The sequence below is a fragment of the Choloepus didactylus genome, chromosome 11, assembly GCF_015220235.1.
Source record: "Choloepus didactylus isolate mChoDid1 chromosome 11, mChoDid1.pri, whole genome shotgun sequence".
NCBI lineage: Eukaryota > Metazoa > Chordata > Mammalia > Pilosa > Megalonychidae > Choloepus > Choloepus didactylus.
In genome coordinates, this window is record NC_051317.1 from 41,362,525 (window position 1) to 41,381,944 (window position 19,420).

At 41.6% G+C, this 19,420-nt stretch overlaps 1 protein-coding gene across 2 annotated transcripts in view; it reads left to right on the plus strand.

The window, feature by feature from the left end:
* The window catches only part of FBXL7 (F-box and leucine rich repeat protein 7), a 444,772-nt gene extending 443,146 nt beyond the window's left edge, over positions 1-1,626 (plus strand). Inside the window, exon 4 of one of the 2 annotated variants that reach the window (XM_037798900.1) lies at positions 844-1,439. In XM_037798900.1, coding sequence (XP_037654828.1) covers positions 844-1,316 — 473 coding nt within the window. In that variant the 3' untranslated portion in view covers positions 1,317-1,439. Of the gene's footprint in view, positions 1-769 lie in introns of both variants that reach the window. The other variant, XM_037798899.1, reaches the window with a different exon arrangement.
* Positions 1,627-19,420: the final 17,794 nt, after the last annotated feature.

Consider the following 19,420-nt stretch of genomic DNA (forward strand, 5'->3'; position numbering starts at 1 on the left):
GAATCCTGAGATTCGATGGTTGGAAAATTACACCTGGCTTTCCCATACAGTTGTCAAGGTAGGTTCACACACAAAATCTCATTGTATGCCATTATATCCCTATGAAGTAGACTTGCCAGCTATTCCCATTTCATAGAAGGGAGAGCCTGTAGAGTCAGAAAGGTAAGCCTCCTGAATGAAAGCCATAAAAAGGAGACTTGACCCCAGATGTGACTCCCAACCCAGTGCTCTTTCTGCAACACGAGGTCATGCCCCAAGGTCATGTCCCAAACCTTCTCTCTTGCATCTCACTTCTTTGGACCAGGAGCTACCAGACCATCGTGGGTAAGAACTAATGTTTACTGAGTTCCCAGAACTTTCCAGGGTCAAGGTTAGACATGTTGTTCCATTTCATCTTCACAAATAACCTTGTAAGAAATATCATTATACCCATTTTAAGACAAAAAACATTCAGTAGGATGAATTTGCCCATTGTCAGGCAACTAGTGATAGATCAGGAACTGGGGACCCTGGCCTTTCTGATTCTAAAGCCCATGAATCCCTCTTATGCACAGATAATCATAATATTTCAATAATAAAATGAATATGGAAAACCCATCCCTGCTTTCCTTCTCCATGGGAGGCAAGACAAGAAGAGGTAACGTTGGGACCAGGCTTGGGGGCAGGAGAGGAAACAGTAACGGGGCCCCAGGTGAGGCACACAACCCCCCTCCCCTCCCCCGACACTCTCAGTGGGGGCTCTGAGCGTGTGTTCTGTCTCTTTGTGTAGGGTGCTCCAAAGTGACCTGCATCAGCTTGACCCGGGAGGCCTCCATTAAACTGTCCCCCTTGCATGGCAAACAGATTTCCATCCGCTACCTGGACATGACGGACTGCTTCGTGCTGGAGGACGAGGGCCTGCACACCATCGCCGCGCACTGCACCCAGCTCACCCACCTGTACCTGCGCCGCTGCGTCCGCCTCACCGACGAGGGCCTCCGCTACCTGATGATCTACTGCACGTCCATCAAGGAGCTGAGCGTGAGCGACTGCCGCTTCGTCAGCGACTTCGGCCTGCGCGAGATCGCCAAGCTGGAGTCGCGCCTGCGGTACCTCAGCATCGCCCACTGCGGCCGCGTCACCGACGTGGGCATCCGCTACATCGCCAAGTACTGCGGCAAGCTGCGCTACCTCAACGCGCGGGGCTGCGAGGGCATCACGGACCACGGCGTGGAGTACCTCGCCAAGAACTGCGCCAAGCTCAAGTCTCTGGACATCGGCAAGTGCCCGCTGGTCTCCGACACGGGGCTGGAGTGCCTGGCCCTGAACTGCTTTAATCTCAAGCGGCTCAGCCTCAAGTCGTGCGAGAGCATCACCGGGCAAGGCGTGCAGATCGTGGCGGCCAACTGCTTTGACCTGCAGATGCTGAACGTCCAGGACTGCGAGGTCTCCGTAGAGGCCCTGCGGTTTGTAAAGCGCCACTGCAAGCGCTGCGTCATCGAGCACACCAACCCCGCCTTCTTCTGAAGGGACAGCTTCCGCCCGTTGTTATTTTCATATGAACGTGAACGAAACAAAATGTTGAAAGGAAAAAAAAAAAAAGCAGCCTATGTAAGCACAGGACACCCACCATGACAGCTATTTCTTCCAGGAAGGTTCTTGGGAATCTGTTTTCTGCCCCCTTCTAATTTCTAATGGGTAATCAAGGTCAAAGAAAAGAAGGAAAAAAAGCCACACCTTTCTATTACAGGAAACCGTTTTTTTTGTTGTTGTTTTTTTGTTGTTTTTTGATTCAGGTTATTTGTAGGCAGTTTCTCTTCTCACAAAAGGGGTACCTTAGCAGGCTAATGGCAGTGTCATTAGAAACTGCCTCACCCCAAACCTCCACACCCCATCCCTCCCCACCCCCAAACAACAACAGTCGTAACAAAGCAACAGAATAATAATGTCATCTGTGTCGCCAACTTTTCATACTTCTTGGTTGGCTAAACACACTCATCAATCCCACACCCATGCAAATTCTTGTTAAATAAAAGTCATAGCACCTTATATATGCAAAGTGCTTTCCAAACCTGTTTAAAGAATCAATTGCAGAGAGCAGTGTAGGGGAGAAGGAGAGCTGCACTCTTTCCCCAATTCTGCTGTGTGATCTTGGGCAGAGCACTTCACCTCTCTGGGTTCCAACTTCCAGCACTGAATCTGGTCATGAAGCTCACAGGGAATCTGTTTCTTCCAAGAGCACTGATTCTGTGGCCAGGCTGTGCTTCCCGGAGATTCTGAAGTGCCAACATCAGTGCACAGAGGTTTCCAATTGCCCTTTTGCCCAATCTCAGCCTTGTCCTCATCCTGGTTTTCTTTGTTGGGGGCGTCTATTAGCCACATCTCTGTCCTGCTGGATGCTATGGCACACATACCCTCATTACCTTCCACTTTACCCCACTCCACACCAGCTTAGGAAGGCACTAATCACAGCAAATTCCTAATCACAGCAAAGCCCAGATCCCACAGTCAAGTTGTCCTTTCCGAGTGCTTTCAAATTCTGGAAAGACACTCACAATTTTTAATTAACAAGCAAGGCCCAAGTGAACATCTCCTCAGATGTTTTTCTAATGCTCCTCAAGCCACATGTGGCATGCACCAGGCACACCTGTCCTCCAGCTGCCAGGGACAGGCTCCTCGATTCCTTGTCATTCAGATTGCAGTGCTACTTTTCTCATCTATTTATTTCTTATGCACCCAGACTTCATCACATGAAGCCTGTTGGGGTTAAGTTCGTAAGTGTTTAATTGTGCACATTGCCATCTTGTGGTGTGCCTCCCCCTGAGGCTGCCTGCATGTTTTCCTTCGGAAAATGCAAAGCAGAAATCCGGATGTTTAAATGCCATGCATGCAAAAAAATGCCAGACAAATGGCAGAGGGAACACGTCGATAAAACCTAGACTCTGGTCCACCAACCAGGCTCTTGGAATAGAACATTAAAATCATTGCCAAATATGAATTTTAAATGGTCTTCTTTGGATAGAAATCCATTCACTAGCCTCAATTCTATGAAATCAGGAAACCAGAAGAAATTCCATTGCTTGTTTTCATGAGATTCAGATGACTTTTACTAATACACATGTGGCTTTTCCTAAATTATTCTCTGGCCAAGTCCCTCCATCATCATTGCTGAAATAGCCTGTCTCCATTTCCTTCTCAAAAGTGTCCACTGTCCAAACACAGAACCCCTGACCTCCAAGCCACACATGCTAAATTTGTTTCTGATCAGGCTTACACAGCGCTCGACAACTGCACTCCCACTGTAGGCTCCCGTGTACTTCCTTTGTCTTGTGTTGGGAAGGTGGAGTTAGAGAGAGGTGGCATCTGCCCAGCAGGTTATTTCATGTGACATATGAATCATGGCCTCTTGTCCAGTTAAGATCATCACCAGATCAGATATGCAATCAAGGCTGTGTGCCACGGAGGGCAATAAATTGTGCAGCTGGGAACTGTGTCTAGAGAGGCCCACACAATTTAGAAACATGAAGGAAATTGGAAGTGAGATTCCCCAGCTCTGTGATTTGTGGCCCCGTCCAAAGTTTCAAGATTTAAGAGTCCCAAAGGATTGTCCCTAACCCTTGGCATTGGGGTCTTCCACGTGAGCTGGTTTAATATTCCCAGAATGAGAAGGGAGATCCAAAACGGCTTCCTGAAACAGAGAAGGGGCATTGCATGATGAGATCTTTCTTGCCACCACCTGACCACGTCACCTAAACCATCTTCCAAACACCAGACAAAGTGGACTTTTCACACTGATTGCCCAGGACATCCTGTCTTTCCACTTTCTCCCAGTTTTCTCTTCATCCATTCTGCTCCCCCTTGCAGGATAAATCTATGGTGGAGGTTACTGGGGAAACAACTCAGCAGATTTTTTAGAGACCAAACAAAAGGCCTCACTATGAAATTTATTTGTTTTAAAACATTGCTTCCTTCCTGGCTCTGCTAAATTGAATGCTCATTGTTTTTTTAATTCTAATGTTCAAATCACTGCGTGCTGTATGACTCTAGAAAGCCTTAATTTACTACCACCAAGAAATAAAGGAATATGTTGGTAATCAGACTAAGCTTCTTTTCATACCCCTGCCAGGGGAGAGTGGTATTCAGATGTTGATGGCTCATGTGTTAGCAAGAAACTTACTTCAGGTTGAAGTACAGAGCAAGCAGGGTCACTGCAGCTGTTGACCCTTTAAAGTCTCATCCATGGTTTTGTCTTTTCCCTTTGCCCAATGACTTTGGCTTAAAATTGGTGGGTAAGTGAAAACACGTGACCTTTACAGTTTCATTCAGGGCCTCAATCCCTTAACCCAAACCTTTGAAGCCAGATTAAAATTTATTTTAGACTTCATAATTTTTCCTGCTTTATAATGGTATCTGTGGTGTAGTTTGAACACCCACAAAAGAATCTGGGACAGCACCCCTTAATAAAACAAATTAATATTTCAGCAGCAACAGATATATGAATAGTCACACTACATGAGAATGTTTTACTATATAGAAGCCATGCATCAATTCAATTTGTGCCATCAAATTAATTTGTCGCCAACATAATGAAAAAATTTCTACTCTTCAGATATTTCTAGATTTCAGAATTATGGGTAAATAATTATGGGCATGTATATATTTGCCTTGGTACTGGTTACAAATTCTAGCAAGCATTCAAAATTTTGCTGACCAATAGGTATCATAAATTTGAAAAAAAAAAAATAGTGTCTTAGAACATTAGAAAGAACTTGGAAGGAGGTTATTACAACCTGATTGAAAGGGAAAAATAGATGTCAGTCAGTTGGAGAAATAAAAATGCCAAATCCCCACCCACCCAAACCTTTAGATCTCAGAAAACAATATGGCAGAAAGCAAGTAGTGATAGGTGAACAGCAAACTTCATCTTTAGCAAGTGAAAAAAGTTAAAAGATAGCAATTTTAAATGTGTTTGTCCATGACCACCTTCTCGCCCTTTGTTAGCTACTTTAAGCATTCACATAAACCAATAGGACTAATTGCCTTGGAATATTAAGTTGAGATAGCCCCATACAATTCTTGACAAGATTCCGAAATAAAGTTAGCAAGTAAATAGAGTGCATTCAGTGACGAGGTTCACTTTTAAGTGACCAGTTTAAACTGACATTTATTCAGAACCAGAAAAAGTCTTCAAGAAGCTTGGTACCCCAGAGCATGCAACGTGAATCATTTTCTTCCTTTCCTTTGAATTGTTGCTCTGTGAAGGTTGAGTGTTTTTAGGGAGAAAAATAATACAATAAAACTGCTCACGGTGTCTAAATTATCACAGAGAAATTACAGAAAGTGGTGCATTCATTTGATCGCTGGCCATAATGATTAATTCAGACAGAAATTAATTGGAAGAAGTGCTGAATACACAATAGAAGAGGAATAAAAAATATTCAGGGGCTAAGTAAATACTGCAGTGAAAATGTTTGCACTGAAAATCTTTGAGGCAAAATTGGTTTTTCTCTTGCACGGAGTTAGTCAAATGGTTTCTTCTTTTTGAGGTATACACCAGAAGTGATCCTTAATGTTGAGGGGGTAGGGAGCTTGGGCCTGTCCACAGTGGAGGTTGACGTTAGAACTAAGACTTGCCTAAATAGCTTCAGTTGCCTGAGAGCAATTCAGGCAAGTTGCATTACGATGACTACCAGGTGGGCAAAGCTGTTCATCACACGAGGTCAGAAAACCTCCCAAGGACTTTCAAATTGGGGACACTTACCCAGGAATGCCCCTTCAATGTGGTTATTCCTCCTTTTTCTTTGACTGCATCATTATCTTCTAAAGCCACAGCCATTTCATTTAGCCCTTTATCTCCTCATCTTACATCTTGATCCACACAAGAAAGAAGAATATCTCCATTTGGGAGCAGGGTAGGGCACAATCCTTGCTTGTCAACAGGAGAGTTGTTGCATCTCCCGCAGAGCTGTCCCAGCGTGTGTCTGCCCCTGGATGCTAGTCTCCCGGACCACCCAGGGAGGCTGCCTTTAAGCTCTGAATTGCTGCCTAGGTGTTTGGAATCAGCATCATCCAGGTATCAGAGGATGGCCTTAAAGCATCATTTTTTAAAAAATCGACCTGCACATTTCCAAATCCAGTTATTTCTATGTTGTGTACTTTTTCTCCTTGCACCTGTTCAGCTACTGAAGTTTACACTGCTGAGATCACTATATCCAAATTCTATACCAGCCCAGCTGATGAGAAACATAATGGAGACTGGAAATTGCTATCATTCTTCATGAAAAAAGGGTGCCCAAGAAGTATCAAAAAATTTACCTCTGAAGGGGGAGATGGTGTGCAGCAGCCTTCAACTCCTTTAACAAATGCTTATGGGATATCTACTATGTGCAAGGTGCCATGATAGTTCTGGGTGAATAAAATACAATATCCTTACCCCAAAGGGATTCCTCAAATGACTATAATGTAATGATCCTCTTCTGAGATGCATCTCTAATATTGTGATGACCATTCTCTTTGGTAAATTCCAGTACCTAGAGGAATGCCTGGAATATTAGGATTGGGAACACCTCTCAGAAGTGGAGACTCTGGAGCCACAAGAGACTCACAAAAGGTGGGCATCAAGCAGCAAGCCAGAATGTTCTTGCGTGTCCAAAATAGCACACAAAGAACTCACTCAGTGAGACAAGTTTTGATTCTTTGCAAAGTAATTTCTCTTCACCCAAAGGATAATACTGTCATTGCTTTGGGTTAGGGTAGTGGCTTGGAGTTATGTACTCCTGAAAAACATGTTCTTACCTTAATCCATTGCTGTGGCTGTGAACCCATTATAAATTGGCTACTTCAGTTAAGGTGTGGTCCAACCGAATCAGGATGTGTCTTAATCCTCTTACTGGAGGACTTACAGAAGAGGGCATGGAAAGAGAAGCCTTGGGGAGCAGCCAGAAGCCAGAAGTCAACAGAACCCAGAAGAGAAAGGAGAAGACATTGCCATGTGCATTGTCAGGTGGCAGAAAAGCCAAGAACCAAGGATCGTCAGAAGCCAGCCCCAGAACACAACACTCTGAGGATAAAGCATCCCTTTACTGATGCCTTGATTTTGGACTTCTGGCCTCACAACCATGAGCCAATAAATTCCTGTTTTTAAGCCAGCCCACTGTATGTACTTGTTTTAGCAGCCGGGAAAACCAAAACAGTTACTCATATGGAAACATAGAAGGTTCTGTTTTGTTCTAATGTCATACCAGAAAGTAATCCTTATGTACACACACACAGTTATCATTTTTAAAGGATGAGAACATTCTGAGAGACAACAAAGAAACATAATTTTTTTTGACAAACTGAGAACCTCGAAGCAGCTTGTCTGTCCTCCCAAACAGCAGATGCTATTGTAAGTCTGAAGACAGCCATTCATTTGCCTGCAAACCTGCAGTCATGATTTCACTCGGGGATAGTGATAGAAGCTCTCTACCTCAAAAATCCTTGGACTTTTTAATCAAAATGGATGCTCTTTGGTGTCACTCTAATTGTCAGTTACTTTGATGGGAATGGTCAGAACAATTTGAGGTTTCTCCAGTGAATCATGGCCCCTTATTGAAAACTAGACTATTTCAGTCATTTAAAAAATACTGGATGGTCAAGTAAGTTTGATTAAGTAGTTGTCAAAATCACCTAAAAATGGATTTTATTTGTAACTTCAGTCAGACTGAGTTCTTTGAAACCTCATATTCTGTCAGGGCTTTCGAATGTAAAATTATCTGCCCACATTAAAATAATAAGCTAAACAATGGAAGATATTAGAAAATGCAAGAGTGCTAGGAAGGCTTTTCATCCCTGTTTCTCTGCAATCAGAGCCAAAAACCCTCATTGCTTTTAATAATCCTAAATGTCTTTTAGAGACTGAGCAGGCACAATAAAGCCCAGTTCCATATGGGCATGTAAAAGATAGGGGAGACAGTTCCTAATTACAAAGATTAATCAGTGATTGTAATGAACACGGCCACCCCCATAAATAAAACTTAAAAAAAAATAATAAATTCTTCACATGTGTTTACATTGAGAATTTAAACAAACTTATCATGGCATTTTTCATTTATGAGAAAGTAGATAAGGAGACAAAACTGTCACAATTGATAAATAACCTTCTAGTTTTATCTCAAAGCCTCTCTTTTGGGGATGAGGACCAAAATTGTTATAGCTACCTTTATGCAGTTTTACATTTTTTATACTCCCAGAATCACTACACAGAGGCTCTGGCTTCCAATTGTTCAATTCCTCATTTTGCAATCCCATCTGCTGATAATGGAGATATGATTTTTCATGCTCCCTGGGAATTTATTAAAGCCCTTGGAGAGATCTTTTGCAGAACAGATCCTTGCCTTTGTAGAAGAAACAGAAAGGGAGAACTCTTGTTCTTTTCACAACTACCCAGGCAAATGAGTGATTTATGGCTTAGTTTATCTATACGAATGGTGTCCCCGCAGCAGAGGCTTTCCGTTAGCTAGTCGGAATGTACAACTGCAATTGGGCTTCCTCTATATTCATAATTTTAAAACTCCCAAAGAATAATGACCATGGGTAAGTTGGAAGGTTGGAGACCAAAAGGGTGTGTGTGGGGGCGGCGGGGGGGGGGGTGGTTAAAGAAAAAAAGAGAGGGGGATGGGGTGGGGGAGAAACTTTCAAATAATGACCTCTCACTTACATAATGAAAACCAGAGTCTCCAATGGATTTTCAAGCTGGCCTTGTTTGGCTGGTGCCACCGCCTCGGGGCTCCCCCATGCAATGTTTCTTTTAAAAATAGCGCACACCCGAAGGTGCTGGGAAATGCAAACACCAACGCAGGGGAGTATGAGTCTCCCTTCCTTTAAAAATTTGTGCTTAATCCTGAGCGCATGTGGTAAAATAACCTTAAAGGTGATCTTATGTGAGGACTCCTTTTTCATTGACAAAAAGAAAAGGCCCACAGTCTTGGTGGCTGAGGTTTTCTGTTTCTTTAACTTCACCTACTCTCAGGTCACCGGCTCTGATGCCTAATTCTTTGCAGCCTAGAGCTTGTTCTAGCCTAGGAGAAAAGGGACCCTTCTTAACGGATTTTTTGAATCGAGCCAAGTATAGCAGCCTCCCAAAGCAGAGTTCTTCTCCTGGACTCAGAAACCCAGTGCTAAACATTGGGTGTAGCTGAAACCCAAGCAAGACATTGGGAAACTGGCTAAAAGTCTCATTTGGCCAAAACTAAAAGGCACTTGATAATTGTTGTAGTGATAGCAAAAGCAACTTTTGAATTCTTTTTGTTGTTGGAGGAGGGGTCCATTCCATTTATTTATTTGTGTATTCATTTATTGTAGAATAAATAAATAGAGAAGTACTGGGTTTACAGAACAATCGTTCATAAAATACAGAATTCCGAAATATCACCATATTGTTACCAGCTTGCGCTGGTGTGTACATTCGTTACAATTGGTGAAAGCACATTTTTATAATTGTTGTTAACTATATAGTCCATAGTTTAACTCAGGGTTCACTGTTTGTGTTGTGCAATTCCATGGATTTTTTTTTATCCTAGTAACATACATACAACCTAAAATTCCCCCTTTTAACCACATTCGAATATGTAATTCAGTGCTGTTAATTATACTCACAGTGTTGTTCCAGCATCACCACCATCCATTACCAAAACTTTCCCATCATCCCATATAGAAAGTCTGTACAATTTAAGCCTTAAACTTTTAAGCCTTGAAACGTTTTGTAAGGTTACTATTTCTTGATTTTAACAAGATAAATGTCATGTACTTACCTCCTTTTGTAAAGTGTTCCTATTAGATTTCTCTATGTTGACAGATGAAATATGAATTCAAGTTTTGATCCTGTACTTTCTTATTCTGATGCAGATGTGTAATTTGTTGTGCTTCATGGGTGTGGCCACCTGTTTTAGTTTGCTAATGCTGCCAGAATGCAAAACACCAGAAATGGATCAGCTTTTATAAAGGGGGTTTATTTGGTTACAAAGTTACAGTCTTAAGGCCATAAAGTGTCCAAGGTAACACATCAACAATCGGGTACCTTCACTGGAGGATGGCTAATGGTGTCCAGAAAACCTCTGTTAGCTGAGAAGGCATGTGGCTGGCATCTGCTCCAGAGTTCTGGTTCCAAAATGGCTTTCTCCCAGGACGTTCCTCTCTAGGCTGCAGTTCCTCAAAAATGTCACTCTCAATTGCTCTTGGGGCATTTGTCCTCTCTTAGCTTCTCCAGAGCAAGAGTCTGCTTTCAACGGCCGTTTTCAAACTGTCTCTCATCTGCAGTTCCTGTGCTTTCTTCAAAGTGTCCCTCTTGGCTGTAGCTCCTCTTCGAAACATCACTCACAGCTGCACTGAGTTCTCTCTGCCCGTCAGCTCATTTATATGGCTCCAGTGACTCAACTTAGGCCCACCCTGAATGGGCGGAGCAACACCTCCATGGAAATTATCCAGTCAGAGTCATCACCCACAGCTGGGTGGGGCGCATTCCAAAGAAACACTCAAAGAATTACAATCTAATCAACACTAATAACATCTGCCAACACAAGATTACATCAAAGATTATGGCGTTTGGGGGGACACAATATATTCAAACTGGCACACTACCCTTGTGTTATTACCTCATTTTTAGGATGAGATGTGTCCCTGTAGACATCAGATGTGGTTCCAGAGAACTCTTTAGGCTACACTGCTAGGGGTAGATTGACCAACGTCCAGCAGAAAATATCATCAGAATGCAAGCATTAATTTGTCAGGGTCACAGAACCTTCTTGCAAATGATCCGGGAAGACAAGCAACCCCAATTTGGAAGGCCACGAGGCATTCCACTCCATTCCCGACAGGTGACTTCCAGACAGTGAGCAGAGGCTTAATGATCTGTTACCATGAACTGTAAGTTTAACAAAATTGGAGTTTCTTTTGGCCAAACCAAAAACTTCCTCATCTATTTGTAGATGTTTAAGTCATCACACATTCTCGCCTCATTTCCCTGGTGTCCCTTCTTTTGCAACATTTAGGATGTTGAATTTGTTCCTGTTTAAATCCAGGGAACTTCAGGGAATCATTAGAGACTAATCAGCCTGTCTCTGGAAAACTGTTACTAACCCACAAATCCACCCTCTGATAGATGTGGTTCAGTGACTTCAACAAACCCCTTAGAGGAATGTGTCAAGGTTCTTCATGGCATTTTGTTTCTGATATGATTATCACAGGAACAAGAGGTTCGTGGGTATTCCATTTTTTTTTTTTTAATTTCCAACTATAGTCTTTCCATATATCCAGCAATAGACTAGAAATTCAAAGAAACACAAAGAACTTTTTGAAACATTAGGTACAACTTCAGTTGAAAGGATTGTAATTTAGAAATTTCCCGTTTTAGCTCCCTCTCTTCATGGAAATACCTGCTGGTCCCATTGCTTTATGTAACTAAGAAATCTTGTTTTATTTTTGTTTGGATTTTAAGTAAATGCTACACATGTGGATCATGTAGTAGATCTCTAGATATCATTGATTTTTTTCAAAGATATCATTAGCTTATGAATAAATTTGAGTATGCCTAATGACAGTATCAAACAGCTAACTTCAGGATGGTTTATGAAAATCAGAACACCTCATTCCCCAGAAAACTACCATTAACCACCATCCTTCTGACTTAGCCATGTCACAGGAAAGAGTAGAACTACTTGCAGACCCCTTTCCCAAACCTTTCTTAAATCTCTCCCCACCACTCCAACCTGAAAGCAGTACGTATGCTGAAAGCCACAGACCAAACACAGTTCACTCATTCTCAAATTTATTAACCATTTCCAAATGTCCCTGAATTTACTGTGGCTCAGCATTTGGGATGTCTCCAAGGTGCTTTCTAAAATAATCCTTGGATGTATTCCATCAGCATTTCTCTGATATTAGTAAGTCTGCGGTAGCGGGACTCAACAATGGTCTGTGTTAAGTTAAAACCCCACTCTAGATCACCGAAGACCCCAACAGAGCGAAAACAGAAACACTGGCCAACTCTGCCTGGGACACACATCCCAGACACAAAGAGAAAGAGTCACCTTCAAGTTCTGATAGCATGGTCAGGTTCAGTCAAGTCAACTAACTATTAGATTAGGATTTAACTGTCCAGAATTTACTTCCCGATTAGCCATTTATTTTCTGTTGCTATCTGGAAGAATCAATTCATTTCTATATGAGAGTAAATGAGAACAATGTTTAAGGGGGTCAAGCACTATCGAAATATTACAATTGTTCATGTTTTATGGGGTGGAATGGCTTTCATATAAATATAGATGGATGGATGGATGGATAGATGGATGGATAGATGGATGGATGTTTGGATCAATGGACAGATGAACAGTAGGTAGATGGATATGGATGGATGGATGCATATGTGGATATGAATATGGATATATATTATATATACAGAAAAATATATATTACATATTTACATATATGTGTATATATAATATATACATGTACATGTATATAGGTACGTATATGAGTACATATAAATATGTATATATATTTGTGTTGGAACACCCAGCATTGATGCCCTTTCATGAAAGTTTCTGCTGAACCTGAAATTCCTACCTCCTTAATGTTTTATTTACCTTTAAGAGATACATTAGCTTAGAGACACAGAAAAAAACAAGACGAGCCATAGCTATCAAAAATACTGAGTGCTGCATCTGCCCTCAATTTTTGTTGAAATCACTTTAAATCTTGCCAGTCTATCCAACTAAAAAGAGGAAAAGAATAGACATATTCTACTGGTGCTGAAATAGGAACAAAAATAAAAGATGTTTGGCTCAACCAATAAAATTGAAATGCTATAGGAGAAAGCCAAGGGGATAAATAACCCATCTGAATTAGGATACAGACAGGACTCCATTCCCTAGATTTTTTTCCCAATTCTAGTCACTTGGATGGAAGATGAGGGTATTTATTGATGGCATCCAAAATCCTTACCTCTGCTAAGCACAATATTTTTTCCAACGTGCTCTAGTGAAATGCATCTTTTGTACTGATTTTTAAAATTCCCTGGACAGATATTTTTTCTAGAAAAGTACAACAGGATGAATACCATTGATAATCAGAAGTAGCCAGTAGTCCAGGGAAACAATTTCCTAAACAACACAGCTAAACTTTTGTGTGTGCTGCCTCTTAGTGTTTACTTTCCGATAGAGCAGTTAGAGCCGACTGTGGAAAGTTACAATTAAAGGGCCTAAGATGTGACATATTCTAAAAATGTCAAAGAAACTCTCAGGCATGCAGGTCTCCCATAGCTACTATTTCAGAACAAAGTGCATTTCAGCATTTTTTAAAGTGGCTTACCAGGAAGCATGGAGGAATGTGCAGGGAGGGGGAAAGGATGGTTAATTTATGATTTGTTCAGATCTGAGTTGACCCAAATTCAGTGACACATGGAGGACTAATTTCCACAGTGGACTTGAGCAGTTCTTCTCTGCAAGTGTAAAATGCAGGAGCCCCTGAGCTCTCTCCATCTGACTACAAGGCAAGGGTCTCAAGTGAGAGTCTAAACCACATCTGCCTAGTGCTCAACTTGAAATAAGTCATGCTGCACATGACCCCCGGAAGCCCAGGAAGTTGACTATGTTCTGAACATTCAATCCTGTAAACTTGTATCAATGGTCTTCCATGTGCTGGCTGTTGGAGATACAGGGAAAAGCAAACACAATTCCTGCCCTCAAGGGACCTGCAATCTATTCCAGAAAACCAAAATGTAAATGACATTTTGACTCAAATCAACAAATATGGGTACTACTCTTTTAGGCACTAGAAACAAAACAGTAAACAAGACAGACAAAAGGCTATGCCTTCAATCAGCTTATATGTTAAAGCCATCCTGCCCAGTAGAACTTTCTGCAGTGAGGCAAATATTCTCTCTTTGCTGTCCAAGACAGAGGACACTAGCCACATGTGGCTACTGAGCAGTTGAAATGCGGCTTGTTTGGCTGAAGAATAGACTTTGTGCGTTTTGTTTACTTTTAATTAATTTAAGTGTAAATGGCCACAAGTGGCTAGTGGCTGCTGAATTGGACAATGTAGTTGTAGAGACCTGCTTCTCAAAGTCTGGGCCCAGGGCCACCAGTATCAGCAACAGGAGGGATGCTAAAAATCCAGACTCTGCATTTTAACAGGATTCCCAGGTTCAAGTTTGAGAAGCACTTGTCTATTAGAGGAAGATAGGTAATAAAACAAAATAAATGAATTATATACATGTGTGTGTTGTATATGTGCATATACTACACATACATATATCTAAGCATATATTTGCTCACACACACACACACACACACACACACACACACACACACACACACAGGCATACCCATATACCCATATATTAGAGAATAAAAAGCTCTATGGCACAAAATAAAGCAGGGAAGGAGGATAGGAAGTGAAGTGTAAAGGGATTTTACTTTTTGAAAGGATGGTCAGAAAAGCTGTCACTGAGAAGGTGACACCTGAGCCTGAGGAGGTGAGGGAACAGGCCGCGATGACACCTGGGAGGAAGGCATTGCAGGCAGGTGGAAGAGCAGGTGCAACGGTCCTGAGACAGGGAAAAGATCTTCCCGGTTTGTTCCAGAAGCTCCCAGGAGGCCAGCACGGCTGAATCAGGGTGAGTGTGGGCAGGGTGGTGGGAGAGAGGGTTGTAGACGTAGTCGGGGGCAGCTTGTGTGAGGCTGGTATCACTGTGAGGAATTTGGCTTTAAATCTCAGTAAGATGGAATCAGATTCCCGTAATCCACAGGACTTGGAACATAAAAGTAATATGATTTGACTTACATTTTAAAGGGCACCCTCTGGCGTTGTGTTGAAACAGACTTAAGAAACATAAGGGCAAAAGGAGGGAGACTGGTTAGGAAGTTATTGCAACAATCGACATGGGAGATGAGGGCAGTTTGGACCAGGATGGTGGAGGTAGAAGTGCTGAAAAGAGGTCAGGTTCTGGGTACGTTTTTAAGGCAACCTGCTCCAGTAGGGATTGAATGTGGATTGAGAAAAAGAGAGAACAGTCAAAGACAACTAGGTAACCGACACATGCTCTAGATTTACTGGCCAGGACTATGAAATAGAGTCAAACATTGTTCCCTTTACTGTCAACAGTTCAAAAACTTTAAGGTCCTATACTGGTCACAAGGGGAAATACATTTGTTTTAGTTTCCTAGCTGCTAAAACAAATACGATACAGTGGGTTGGCTTAAACAGGAACTTTTTGACTCATGTTTTTAGAGGCTAGGAGAAGTCCAAAATCGGGGGTCAGAAAGGTGATAGTTTCTCCCCAAAGACTGTGGAGTTCTGTGGCTGGTTTCTAGCAATTCTTAGTCCTTGGCTTTTCCGTCAAATGGCAATGCATCTTCTTTCCCTTCTGGGTTCTAGCTTCTGGCTGTCCCCTGTGGCTTCTCTCTCCATCTGACTTTCACTCTGCTTATACAGGGCTCCAGTAATCCAGATCAAAGCCCTACCTGATTCACTTGTGCCACGTCCTAACTGAAGTACCATTTTGAAGAGATCTTGTTTACAATGGGTCCACACCTACCAGAATGCCAGCCAAGATCAAGAACATGACCAAACTGGGGTACACAATTCAGTCCACCACACCGTTCATCTACCCACACTGGCAATTTGAGTGCTTGACCTGGGAAGGGCCTTTGCCAACCCACCATCAAAACCACTTTCCTTGCTATGGACACTTCAGCTTTTTTCAATCATTCATAAGTGACTACGGAAATACATCTTCAGGCCCCTGTCCTCAATGCCACCTAACCATTCCCCAATAAGACTGCTTCCCAACCAAACCTCCTTAGGAAAATTCTGGATTCGCCATTGTCCATTGCCTTCCAAAGAATATTTCTGGAAATCACTGCAGAGTCACTTGCTTGTTTTATAACCACTTTTGGTGGCTATTTGATACCTCTACCTGCCATTTTCCCTTGGGCTCTGCTGTCCTGCATTCAGCAGGTCACCTCTGACTGTCTCCTGAATATCTTTTCTTGGTAGCGTTTCTTCTTCCCAAATTCAGTCATTGTGAACTGACACCTACTAAAGGCTTGGCCAATCACTTAAATTAATCAACAAATATTTACAAAGCACCATCTATGTTATGTTTTAGGTGGTAGAAATACAGGCAGAACAGAAAATTCTCTACCCTAACAAAACTTACTTTCCTTAAAGAGAAATAAACAATGAACAAACAAATGCATAACATACTATCAGGTAGTGGTAAGAACTATCAAGAAAATAAAATGGGTTAAGAGAAGGGTTTGTGTTCAAGGAGGTAGGTGTTGTATTCTAGATCAAATGGTCAGGGATAACATTTCTCAAGAGGGAGAACATATGGCATTGTAATGATGTACACAATTTGCAAGCAAATGTGTTATTAGATCCCTGCTGCTGCATTACTTCTTACCCAAAGATTTGGCAGCTTAAAACAGTAAATATTTATTATCTCAGGGTTTCTGTGGGTCAGTAGTTTGGGAGAAGCTTAGCAAGATGATACTCGCTCAGGGTCTCTCATGACATTGCAGTTAAGATGTCAGCCAGGGCTTTCATCATCTGAAGACCTAACTGGGACTGGAGAACCTGCTTTCAACCTCATTCACAAAGCTGATGGCAGGGGACCTCAATTCTTTGCCAACAGGCCTCTCCATAGGACTACTCATCACATGGCAGCTTGTTTCCCCAGAGTGAGTGACCCAAAAGAGAAGGTGAGAGATACCAAACAGGAAGCCACAGGGTCTTTCATGATCTAATCTTGGAAGTGCCGTACCATCACTTCCCACTATATTCTATTGGTCACACGGTCTGACCCCACACAATGTAAGAGAGGACTTGTTGTGGACTGAATCATGTCATCCCCAAAAGATAAAGTCCTAATTCCCTGACCTATGAATCTGTTCCTATGTGGAAATAGGGTCTTTGAGGGTTTTATTAGTTAAGAAAAGGCCAAACTGGATTAAGGTGGGTCCTAATACAATGTAACTGGTGTCCTTATAAGGAGAGGAAATTTGGACACAGTTAGAAGGAAACAAACAGAGAGAAGATGGCATTTGATGGAGGCAAAGATTAAGTTATGACCTGAATTACCAGTAAGCCATTATCAGAAGTCTACAGACTTTGCAGGAAGCATGGCTCTATTGACGTCTTGATTTCTGACTTCTTGCCCCTCAGACTGTGAGAGAGTAAATAACTGTTGTTTTAAGTCATCTAGTTTGGGGTATTTTATTAAGGTGTCCACAGTAAAGTAAGACAGGACTACAAAAGGGAGATTGGGATCACTGGGAGCTGCCTTGGGAGCTGGATGCCACTAATTAGCATCCCATTCTTGAGAGTGACTGAGCACTTAGTTATTCAGTCAGGTCACCTGATCCACTGTTCTGACCTCTCCCTCTTCAGAATCCAAGAGAAAAGAAGAAGAAAGAAGAGATGGAGAAGGAGAAAAGAAATATGAACAGCAAAGAAAAAAATAAGAGATAAATTCCTGCATTTTCAATGGAAAAGCCATTCAGGCTTGCCAGCTCCTAAGTCTAAATCATCTCCAGACATGCTGTTATGTGTCCAAAGGCTCATTAATGGGCTTTGCTCTAACGTGGTAGCTTACTCAGTATTCTCCCACTAACAGTCGATCCAAATATCATAAGGAGAAGGGAGTTTCCTAAGGATTTGATTTCCCCAAAGTTATGAATTATGCCAAATGTTCCCCTTTGAAGACTCAAGTTAGCTATATGACAGTTTTGATTCAATTTTATGATCCACTATCCTTTATTCAACATCTGACACTCTTAATTCACTCATGTCTCTGCAAAGTGTCTCATATAATAAATTTCTTTTTGGGTTTAGTTCCAGGGAAAAGTTTTTTCTGCAGAAAGTTTGCCTGCTTTCTTTTAACATTCCATGAAGATGGCATATCTCAATGTGTTTCCCTGTCTTCCTTTGCTTCCAGAAAACACAAAAAATAATTAAAGGGCCAAACTATAGTCTTTAGCTCTTTCTAGGTAGCTAGCAACATCTACTCTCTCTGCTAAATTTCATATGCCTGTATTGTTTTCTTTTGCATTATGCTTGTTATACATCACCTCCTATCCTTTTGCAAGTAGGCAGAATTTATGTCCAAATAAATAGTAAAGTTATGACAACTTCAGCACATGATTGAGGCTTCAGATCTCTGTTACTCTGAGGAAAGGAGTGCTGCTTTAAATAATAATAATAATAATAAAATAATAATAATAATAATAGTAATAAAGAGTTCCAGTGGCAAAGCTGAAAAAGAAAGACCCTTACCCAGTCCTTCTAGTGTCTTGAAAAAGATGCTGTCTTTTACCTGGATTCTTTCTGGTGAGTCATGGATCCAGCAGGAAATGATTCAGATCTATTCCTCCTTTGAGTCACCTGGATACTGTTATATCCTCTGATAAAGGAATAAAAACTGAAAGCTTAAATTATTTTCATAATCAAGGACTTTGCTATAATTTGGTTTGAAGATATGAACTCATATCGAAGCTGAGTAGGTAGAACAGAATGGCAGAAACCAATCATGCTAACAGGCATCAGCTGCATCCCAAATTAACCTCTGGAAGTGTCAATGGCATGATCAGCCTGATAAGGAGCTTACTTCTCTGAGCTCTGCTGAGACAAGGTGATGCTAATAAAGGTGGCAGGTATCAAAGGGAAGATTGTTTCCTGTGAGGCCAAGTGGTAGTTCTCCAGGAGGTTCTGAAGAACCACAGTTGGCTGTGTTCTTTACATCTGGAACCCAACAATTGTCATCTTTTGTCCATCCTTTGAAATTACTTGAAATTCCTGCAAGTGCTAAATTGCTTTTCTAAACCTGCATACTGGTAGAGGGTCTAAGGACCCCTGAAATGTTGGCATCACAGATCAATCTCCACATTAAGATCCCATTAACAGAGAAAGGTGAGCATTTCTTGGCCCAGAGGATTTTTTCAGTAATGTGTGCCTACTGACATCATGACTGGATAACATTTCAATCACTTAATATGATATTATTATTTAGCAAAGCAAGGACTGTCAGGGAATGACGAGAGGTGATGGGTGGAAATTCAGAACCAGGAAAAGTGTTTTTCTTCCTGTAGATAAGCTAAAAGACACATAGATGTTTCCTTTCCTTTTCCCCTTATTACTTTTACTAAAGTAATACTTCCATTTCAGAAAGAAGATATAAATATGCATTCAAACATGGTGTTGCTGGTGGCCACTCACTTCATTATCATGTTCAGAATGTGGTAGAGACAGAGCCACTGCATATACTTGCATGCTATTATGCCAGTGGCCAGCTTTGATAAACCAGGGCTTGGGTTTGTTTGTTTCTGAACTCTGCTGAATGTACACAGAGATGGTATTCCACAAAATATCAGTCAAATCTTCCCATACAAGGAAGCAAGCCTTT